The 10,891-nt window shown below is 44.6% G+C and overlaps 1 protein-coding gene across 3 annotated transcripts in view; it reads right to left on the reverse strand.

Annotated features, from left to right (window-relative positions):
- BDNF (brain derived neurotrophic factor) overlaps positions 1-10,098 on the reverse strand; it is a 76,831-nt gene extending 66,733 nt beyond the window's left edge. Inside the window, exon 1 of one of the 3 annotated variants that reach the window (XM_051964406.1) lies at positions 9,558-10,098. In XM_051964406.1, the coding sequence (XP_051820366.1) occupies positions 9,558-9,560 (3 nt within the window). In that variant the 5' untranslated portion in view covers positions 9,561-10,098. Of the gene's footprint in view, positions 1-8,179; positions 8,282-8,471; positions 8,620-9,557 lie in introns of those variants that run through there. The other 2 variants (XM_051964409.1, XM_051964405.1) reach the window with 2 other exon arrangements.
- Positions 10,099-10,891: the final 793 nt, after the last annotated feature.

Below are 10,891 nucleotides of genomic sequence, written 5' to 3' on the forward strand. Positions count from 1 at the left end.
AGAGAGATATGGATACTCTTTTTAATATTCACTAGCTAGCTTGATTTATCAGGTCATTTAACTTTTCTGGACTTCAGATTCCTCATATGCTCTGAAGGGATAATTGGACATACCTTAAATGATTCAGATGAGAACTAAAAAAAGTATGTGTATATATATACATATACATATGTATACATACATATTTATACACATATAGCAAATATATGTTATATAGTACATCTATTCATATATAGTATTATATATGTATGTAGTGGAAGTTTTATGTTCTAGTGCTGATTCTACAACCTCTCTGAACAGTCTCAGTTTCTTCATTCAAATGGGGGGATGACATGATTACAAATATCTGAACCGCTCATCTCTCAGGGACTGTCAGACATAGACTATTAAGTGCTTTATAAATGGGAGCTATTATGACTTTGGTCTTCAAATTTTCTTCCCCAAGGGAAGAAAAGCCCAACCATACAGCAGGGCAACATGTTTCTCAAGAGATCTTCAAGTGTCTCTGGCTTTATCCCATTGGGGCTAAATAAAGGGACCGCTTGCTGTTAAGCTGAGAAATAGTCTTTAAGTTTTGGGGAACATTTCAGTCTATATTTTGACATTTGTCTTAATTATAGAATTGAGAAAAGAAGGCTGTCATCCCCCTGGCTTCAGAAGTTATTTTAAAGATGGCATCTTTATAAAAGTCAATAACTTCCTCTTGAAAGGGCATTCATGTCCCGAGTGGGTGGTTGTGTCGATTGTTTTGGAACCCCTGCAGTAAATCTAGCCAGTCCTGGTGAATGACTTGCAGGCTTTCTACACCCACATTTCTTCTTAATTATCTCCACCAGGCTGAGTTAGTTAAGGATAGATCTATAGCATTTCCTGGATGTCAAAATGCCCACACACCTTCTGCAGTCCTTGGGCTACCAGCCCCCCTTTAATGTTTTTATTGGGTCCATCTAATTATCTATTATCATGTCAGGTTCATGCATTATTCATGAAGCCCAGGGAATTTCCAGAGTCAGTATTTGGGGATTTAAAAGGAAACCTATGTAATTAGAACTTCTGCCTGGCACCAAGGAAATAAACATGGAGTTGGATCATGTGACTCCCATTCCCATTTCCTCATCTACCATGAACTGGGGCAACCTGACATTTTGGTGGAAGTTGAGCCTCTCCAAATCATCCCTTCTCAGTAAACAATCGATTTAGCCTCTGGATGTTGGTCTCTTTTAGAGATAAAGCAACTGTTTTTCTTTTCCGCCATGTGCTACTCCAAGCAATAACAGGGAAGTGAAAAAGTTATTGCACAGGGAATAGTGACTCAACCAGCACTACCATCAAACACAGGTCAAGGTGAATCAGGCCTTCCATGGCAACCTGGGATTTTTTTTTTATCATTCAATATTTTTTTTTTCTAAAAAAAAAAAAATTATTTCAAGCAGGTACTTAGCCTTTATCTTAGTTCAGGCTCTCATCAAAAACCTCCTAATTGGTCTTCTTTTTTCCAGTATCTTCCTTCTTAAATCCAACATGGAAATTACCAAAATATAAATCTGACTGTATCACTCCTGAACATCTTCAGTGGCTCCCTATTCCCTCTTGGAGAAAATACAAAGTTCTCAGGCTGGTATTTAAAGCTCTCCACGGTCTAGTTCCTATTCACTTTACTACGTCTTATTTCATAGTTTTTTTTTTTCATAATTCATATCTTCATGTGCTCACTGTTTATACAAATTGGCCAGTTAGCCATTGAATATTCTATTTCCCACCTGCTTGCCTTGTAAACATCCTCTTATATGAAATATACTTCCTTCTTATGCTACCTTAGATTTTACCTTCTTCCCTTTTCTCTTCTTTCCTCATCCCCCTAGCTGTTAGTAATGGGTTCCTCCTTTAAGTTACTTAGTATGTACATTGGATTTACTTATTTATGCTCATGTTATATCTACCCATAGAATATAAGCTTCTGGGGGCCAAGGACTACTTTGTAATAGCTAAGTATGTTAATGCTACCAAAGTTTTAGGCACTTTCAAATGATTCAACATCAGACATTATAGTTTTATCAATAGAGATAAAATCAAAGAAGATGCATTACCATCTGTTCCACAGATGTCTTCTAAGGATCACTGGCATTTCCATAGGACAGTTGAAACCTCATATATATGTTATTCCCCTTTATTAGAATGTGAACTCCTTGAGAGCAGAGTCTGTCTTCCTTTATCTTTAAATCCCCAACACTCAGCACAGTGCTTTGTACGAAGTGTTTAATAAATGTTTTTTTTAAATCCATTCATCCATCCATCCATCCATTCATGTTTATTGATGGAACTGAAGTGAATTCCAAAGGCTCTCTCCCCAGGAGAGAATATGGAGAATTAAATAATTAAGTGAACTTTTAGCATATTTTTCACAAGAATCTTGGCGGATTTCCATCATGAAATTAATGGTAGAACATCGACTAAAGGACAGGCAGGTACAGATCTATAATCTACAATATATTCTCTACATTATTGGAGAAAATGCCAACAACTATGAGCTCACAGATTTATTGGAGTATTAGAGTTATCCTGTTAAGTAAGCAAATATGATCACCAAATTGTCAGATGGAAAAACTGAGGATTAAAGAGATGCAGTAACATTTCCAGGGTCATATAGCTGGTTAGTAAGTGGTAAAGGCAGAATTCACGAATTTAGGAAAGACCAGGGTTTGTTTTTTGGCTTCCCTCCCCCCTCCCCACCTTATGCCATGTCTTAGCTCCATTTTCTACCAGTTGCTCTACTTTGTACAGGTGGAAAGATGTGGTCTCTGGAATGTCCAGGGGTTAAAAGCCAGAGAGAAAACAGGTTGAGGAAGCAGAATGAAAACACTTTTAATAGGTACTTTCCCATCTTCTTATTCTTTGGCTCATAGGAATGTTGTTCAGGAAGACACAAAATGTGTTAACCTTGGTGAGATTCCTGATTTCTTTTAATTGCTAGCAATTAGAAGCAATGAGCAAAAGAACAATTGACTATGAAGGAGGAAGAAGATAGAAGAGATCAATAAATATGGGAGCCTTCTTTCTGGACTCAGGGTGATCTTTGTAGATCTACAGTATCTTAGAACTTACATAAAGCCTACATTTCAAAAGAATTTAAATGGGAACATGAGTTTGGAGGTATGTGTGTGTGTATGTGTGTGTATGTAATTATAATCAGATATTAGCAGCATTATTCTTGATAATTTCTTCATTCAATTTAAAAGACTCATAACTGACTTTCAAAACTTCCTGGGGAGGGATAGAGAATTCAAGTTTTCCTTTTCTGTTTCATAGTTTTAAGGGCACAAGTCTACACAGAATTATAAAATGTCAGAGATGGAAGAGATGATCTAATATACCTTCATCATTATATCGATGAAGAAACTGAGATTACATGAACAAATCACCATCTTTTACCAGACTCCAAGAATCAAACTAGTTTAACACATAGAAAGTGTGGTACAATGGAAAGTCTAATGAATTTGTAATCACTAGTCCTGAATTCAACTTCTGACTCTGATATTTATCAGCTGTGTGATTTTTCACCTTTGAGTTTCAGTTTTTTTCATCCAGAAATCATTCACATTTAGTTGCACTACCTACCTCAGAGGGTCATTGTAAGCAAAGTACTTTGTCTAGTCCTAGATCTATGGGAGCAAATATTACTAAAGAGTAAGTAGAGATTCCACATTCTTAGAAATCTGGCCACTTAGAAGTCTTGGACCAGTGAAAGAAAGCTATTTCTTTTTCACTATGATTCTAAGAATTCAACATTTCTTTTTCTAAAGACTCTCCATGCACATTACACACAAAGGTTAGAAGTCTCAATGCTTAATAAACTCAAAAAGGAAAAAAAAAGTATTAGGCAGCAGCTGAACAGAAGAGCAGAAAAGAATCTGGCAAAAGAAAGACCATTTGGGAGAGAGAAATCTGAGGTAGCAGTTGTAAAATTAAAATAGGCAAGTCATTAAATTATCCATAGTGGGAAAAAAAGCTACAAAAATAGATATTTCTTGGCAAGTCAGTGCTGAACAGAAACAAATTTAGTTACGGAAGGAGCTAAGTTTTTAGTCAGATCAATTCAGTTCATATTTATCAGAATAATATTCATGGTTGGATCAGTTACTTTTAAATAAAAGCAAATATATCTTTATTGGTTTCTGATAGAAACCTATTTGTAAAGAAATATGCTTTCTTAAAATATTTTTTAACTGATACCATATCAGCACCCACCTAACAATTGTTATCATTAGAGAATTTATAAACAAAAGAGACTTTAGAGATCAGCTGTTCCACCTCCTTCATTCATTTTACAGGTGAAGAAACTGAGGCTCTGAGAAGTTATCCGATTTGCCTAACATCACACAAATGGCAAATAACAGTGTCTAGATTTGAACTCATTTGATTCCAAATTCATTGATCCTAAACCACCTAAGCTGGTTAGTATTCCTGGGAAGTTTTCTACCAAGTAATTAGTATTGTAAACTTTCCCATTAATTAGATGCAAACTATCCATTTCATGTAATATCTTGGATACCTCCTCCCTCCTTTCCCTATCCTGCTGCTAGATTAAAGCTTCTATTGGAGGAGAGGCAGGGGAAAGGAAATCAATTGATCAGCCCCTCTCCTTTGTCAACACTTCCAGATGTGAGGAAGGAAGTTGAATCCATGGGATGGAAAAAGAAGGCTGTGCTTACTTGTGGATTTTACTTTCGATTTATGCAGATACATAATAAACACTCTTTGATTTGTATAAACTACTGACAAAATCTCATTTATCTTCTTCCCTCTCCCCCCCAACTTCTATGGGCAAACCATTCACTTCCCTTTTACTATTTGTATGTGATAAGGTCCTTAATTATCAGAGTTCCGTTTGGATTAGATGGAGAATGTGGACCCCTCGAGAAGATTATCTCTGAGGGTTGGGGGGTCAAGTTTAGAATATGGGGTAGATAGCTTCCACGGATCCTCAAATCAAAACTGGTATACACCAGTGGGGGCGCTAGACCAAACTAGCATACATGAAAATATTCTCAGGGACTAAAAAAAAGAGGACTCGTTATTCCAGTTGAAAGAGGAGGAAATTATTTTTCTCCTTCCTCCAAGCCCCCCCCCCCCAGTCCCCAAATCACAACCTTGTCCTCTCCCTTTTCTGATTCGTTCCAACCAGAATAACGATTATCTGCTTCTATTCAGGAAAGCTGCGTGTGATTCTCAAGAAAACAGTAAATATGTTAAGTGCACCATTCCTAAAGTCCTATTTATCTCTAGTGAGACTTTTCCACGAAATCTTGCTTATCGCACCCGTCCAGAGGTGTGCGCCTGGTAGAGGGTGACATGACACTTTTGAGGTTTATTGAAGTTGTTAAATATCTGGAAGTTCCAAGAATCGGGCTGTTCGGAAATTTCCCTTCCCTCCCAGGGACGGGAAGCTCTCCACAATTTTCTCGGTTCAACTGTCAGATAAATTGGCAACTCTGCTAAAAGGATAGTACTCCCTTAATGATGCGTTCATTTGAAACCCTAGCAACTGTATTAGGCAGAGGCTACGATTCGCTAACAGGGCAACAACGCACGCACCGGGAAGGGGAATTCTACAATTTAGAGTGACAGCTTTTCTCCCCCCTCCCCTCCATCAAGTCGGCTCGAAATGTCACAATATTTACACCTCTTCCTCCGTGAATTAGAACGTGTTGGGGGGTGGGGGGAGAGGCAAGGATGAGGAAGAAAAAGGAAAAACCTACAGATTGCTGCCAGACAGCAAAGTGGGCTTTGCGCCTTTAAATTCTGCTCCCCCTCCCAAACCTCCCCCGAGCCCCCCTCCCCCACCATCATGAGTTTTCCCCCCCTTTTCTGTTTTTCTTTCTGCAATAAATCTCCTGGTTCAGCGTTCAGCCCTGCAGATCCGTATTTAAAACAGCACCATCTGGAAAGGGTGGGTGGCGATGGTGATGGTGATGCGGGCGCCTCGGAGTTCCTTTGCAGCACGCTTGGAATTGCATCAGACTGATCAGAAGCCCTCCCTCTCCCTTTCCCCCCTCCCCCTCCCTCCTTTGCTCCTCTCTCCTCCTCCCTCCTCCCTCCTCGTCCTCCTCGTCCTCCTCCTACTCCTGCTCTCCCTCCCGCCCTCTCGCTCTCCCGCTCCCATACCCCCCCCCCCACTCCCTTTTCCCTGCCATAGATGAGACAGAATACCCGCCTGGATCTCGGAACCATCCCGGCTCCGTTCGCCGCGGGCTATCTCCTCTGTGAAACCTTACTTGGCTTTTCCTTTGTGTGTGTGGCGAGCAGCCTCTGACTGTCATCTGATCCTGACACTTGATGGGTTTTTTTTTCTTTCTTTTTAATAAATCATTTCCACACTAGCCTGGCGCGCCCAGCAGATCCCTCCCTTTGGCAGGCGGGCAGGCGGGCAGCTGGGCTGGCTTGCTTTCTTTTCTCTTCCCCCCACCCCTCCACCCCAGAGCCCCTAGGCCTAAGAGTTTCGAAAATAGATTTTCTTCTCTTCGCCATCCCGCCGTCTCTCTGTGACCCAACACCCCTCCCCCTTTCCCTGTTCCCTTCCCCCTTAGTCCCTTTTCCGTTAATTAAAGAGAGCAGCTCCAAAAAGGAGAGGTGGCGAAGCTGGGGAGGGCAGTAGGGGCGAGAAGTAGCTTTGGCTTAAGAAGGCAGTGCCGCGGCCGGCCGGTTGGAGCTCAGAACAAAGGCGTGGGGGTGGGGAAGGAAGCCCAGGGGGCTCCAGGCGGGAGCGAGGCGGAGAAGCGCCCGCACCCCGGCTTCAGGAGGAGGGGCGGGGGACGACCCTATAACTACTAGTTGTGGCCATCTGGCCAGAGGCGACCGGGAAGAGGAGGAGGAGGACTAGGAGGAGGTGGTGTGGGGGCAGCTGGAGAAAGAAAGGGGTGGGCCAGGCCAGGCCAAGGAGCCCCAGCCTCCGGCGGGGGCGGACAGCGGCGGCTTGGGCGCTCTTGCCTTCCTGCAGCCCAGCGCCCGCCGCGCCAGAGGAGAAGGTGCCATCGGGACGCAACCTCGCCAGTTCAAAGCGATTGGAGTGCCCAGCTGATTGGTGGCTCCGCGGTCTGCCGGCACTGGAGCCACCCAAGTCCTCTCCTCCTCCTCCTCCTCCTCCTCTTCCTCCTACCCCAGCGGCCCCGCGGACAACCTTTTCAGCCTCTTCCTCCCTCAGTCCGACCCACCCCCGCCTCCCGCGCTCGCTGCCTTCCAGTCTGGGAATTTACCTTCTCCTCTTAAATGCCCCCCCCTCCCTTTCCCTGAGGTACACGAATTAATTCGGACCTGGGTTAAAGAGGACGCGCCGGCGAGGAGACATCCGGCTAGGCAGAGGAGGCAAGCTCTGTATTGGTGACTCCCCTTTCTTTTGGGCAACCGCAAACCCTCTAATTAAGTGATAGGAACTTAAAAGGAAAGCAAGAAACACCCAGAGAAGCAAGAGAGAAGCGATGGAGAGGAAGAGATTGCGGGATATGTTGCGGTGGTCAGAGGTGGGGGAGGAATGGGGAAGGAGGGGCGGAGAGGGGGGAGAGAGAGAGAGAGAGAGAGAGAGAGAGAGAGAGAGAGAGAGAGAGAGAGAGAGAGAGAGAGAAAGAGAGAGAGAGAGATTCTTATCCAAGAAATATCTCCTTTTAAGAAGCTGGAGACCCCAAATCAAAAATACCTGTGAGGAGCGAAGCCTTAAACTGCTGACTTCCCAGAGCTTATTTTTAGCTCCGAGACTAAATATTATTAGCTACATTTCTACGTAGGAAGAATCGAGAGAGAGAGAGAGAAGGAAAGGGAGACGGAGAGAAAGAGAGAGAGAAAGAGAGAGAGAAAGAGAGAGAGAGAGAGAGAGAGAGAGAGAGAGAGAGAGAGAGAGAGAGAGAGAGAGAGAATGAATCGAAATTACCTTGATTCGATTTTTGTGTAGAGATTTAAGGTTGACACAGCCCCCTCCCCCACCACTACCCTCCTTTCACTACAATACACACCCTTTTTTTCTCCTTAATGACAGCAAAGTCGGATTTTAGGAAACTGAGTGCTAGGGAAAATTCTCACATTCAGTAATAAATCTACTGTACACACACACACACACACACACACACACACACACACCGACGGAGAGAAAGGAAAGCTAGAGGGAGGTGAAGGAGAGGAAAAAAAATCTTACATTCGAATCAGACATCTGCAGCTCCAAGTTAACCAAACTCATTAAATCCGCAGAAAAAATCATGCATTTTTGCCTCCCTTCCCGCACAAGGACTGACACTCAGGGTAATCTGAACTCGACAAATAACGAGGAGCAACCCCCACCCACGCTCTCCTCTTACCACCCTAACCCTCCGCCCCCCATGACCCCTCCTTTCCGGAAGAATGAGTGAATAGCTTCAGATTTGGACGCAGGGGGTTATCCCCCTCTTTCTCCCCCCCTCCCGCCTCCCCACTCCCACCTCCTTGCTTACCTTATTCGCGGGAACACCACAATCAGTGGCTAGATCCTCCCGATAAACACTTGCATTTCCCAAAGTTAATACAGTATACCAACCCGGAGCTTGCAAAGAATCTATTCCAGCCCACACCGCTAGGAATTCAACTTCAGCGAGCTTGAGGGGCGACCAAAACTGGGGCTCGGTTTCGAAAGGCTCCAGCTCCCAAATCTAACTCTCCTCCAACCCTGATCTCGGTATGAGTCGAGTCTCAGATAAGACGCTTTTTAAGGGCGACAGTTGGGCAGGCTTTACTCCGGGGTCGAGGCAACTACCTGGGGCACTTCCACCTCCAGCAAACCCATAGCCTCTGTCCAAGGTGCTGAAACGCTCATTTCCCAACGCTCCCAATGACACACCCGGAGCAGGGCTCAAATCTATACTTTAATTAAATGATACTTGATATTGCTCCAGCCGATTCCTTTCACTTCCTCACGCTTTGTCACGTGAAGATTGCCCTGCCAAAACCATCCTGTTAATAGCTGATCACATGTTGACGAGACCCTTTTCTCTTTGAGAGGATCACCGGTTTCATACCAGCTTGCATGCACTTCTGACTTATTTCTCCCACCCCCACCCCTTATCCCCCAAACTCCCACCTTCCACCTCATCCCTACCTTACTCCACTCTACCATACGCTCTAACCCCAGTACCTAAAGGAGCTATCATTTCTGAAATGGGAATTAACCCCCGTGAAAATGTCAACTCTATGCCTACATATAAGTCATACAATATGCTATCTCACACACATACACCAACACACTCGTACAAAAAGAACTGAATGATAGCAGACCGTAAGAGAAGCATCACCATTGAACAGTCAATATGCCCCCCCCTTCATCTCCAGCTCCAAGTTTGTTCCACGCAGTTCTACGCTGCAGTGTTAAATCACAAATGATTTCAATTTTAAGTTGCACTGTCTAAAACCCCATTCAACTGGCTGGAGTGGCTTCTATTCTTTGGCGTGTGGAGTGCTAGAAAGAGGAGCGTGATATGAGATCCTGTTGTTAAGCAACATGTCAGGATTTTGCAATTATCAGGCAGGGTTTTATTGGTACTCACCATTTTTCTTTGCTGTCCTGGAGACACAAGTGTCTTAAAATCCCGTCTCCCCAACAGATGCAGGAAGGTAATGTGTCTTGTTTGAAGTCATCATGTGAGAACTTCGGCTTTGCTCAGTGGATCGCCCACCACTTGGTGTGACTTATGAATCTAATAACCCTTTGCAATATCCGCAAGCTCAAACTCTTAACCACCTTGGTGCCTACAGAAGACAAAGCAACTGCCAGCGATTTTTAAAAACCTATAGATTTACGCAAACGCCTTAGCTCAGAGACACGTTTTCCTTTGAGTCCTTACGTGATTCTAATGAATGAGAGAGGTTACCAATGATTGTCCAACTGTCCTGGCACAAAGCAGGGCGTCAGGTCCTGCCTACCCACCTCCAATAAATAGACACTGGAACAGAAAGTTCCCAGGGAAAGTGAGTAGTTTCAGGACACTACACAAAATAAACTCAGGCTCAGCATCACTTCCTTTCCCACCTCTCGATTCACACCTGGGTTTCTGGCAAAGCTGAGCTCCGCCTGGGGAGATTTCACGTTGCCAGGTAAGGAAACAGTCGCCTTTTTAAAAATGGTCTGCTCTCTGGCTAAGGCAGGAAGACCGCTGAAGGACTTGTTGCATATCAAGGGCAGCAGGCTACTGCTTAAAAGACAGACCGGGAAGGGGGAAAAAAAAAAGTGGGGGAGGGGCGGAGAGTGGGAGGGGGCGGGGGACAACGACGGTTGCTGAATCTTCGTGACCAATTCACTCTGAATCCCCTGGTAAAAAAGAAACTTTGAGGAAAGTTCCTCCTCCTCCTCCTCCCTTCCCCCAAATGACTAAGGCTCTATTTGTCGAAAGCCCTGTTGTAATAGTGATGGATGAGCAAGTTGGGAGTGGGGGGGCAGACGGGGGGATAAGTGAATTGTACTTTCTGATCACTGCGGATGATCCGGCTCTGAGCAGCAGCGCATGGGGCCAGGTAACTTTTCGCCTCTCATCTTAAGGGACTTGGGACTTTATGACAGAGAGAGCCACTAGTTGCAAACCGAGAGCCTGTGTGAGCCGAGCTCTCTAGCGGCTAAGTTGAATGAAGTTATGACTGCGTATGCGCTAATGGGCTATTGCTTCTCAAATGTGAGTAACAACTCCGGTTTAGCCAATTCGGCGTCGTGCGCCCGCCTGGGGTGGGAACAAGCTGAGCGGAGCAGAGCGCAGGAGCGGGGAGGGGACCCAGCCCGGCGGCGCTCCGTCTTAGCATCGCCCAGAGAAGCGTTCCTGCATCACTCTGTGTCTCCCCTGCGGCTGGGCTGAGGAGACGCGCGCTGCTGGGAAGAAGGAACCCTCGGCGT

Source organism: Antechinus flavipes, chromosome 6 (genome assembly GCF_016432865.1).
Source record: "Antechinus flavipes isolate AdamAnt ecotype Samford, QLD, Australia chromosome 6, AdamAnt_v2, whole genome shotgun sequence".
Taxonomy (NCBI): domain Eukaryota; kingdom Metazoa; phylum Chordata; class Mammalia; order Dasyuromorphia; family Dasyuridae; genus Antechinus; species Antechinus flavipes.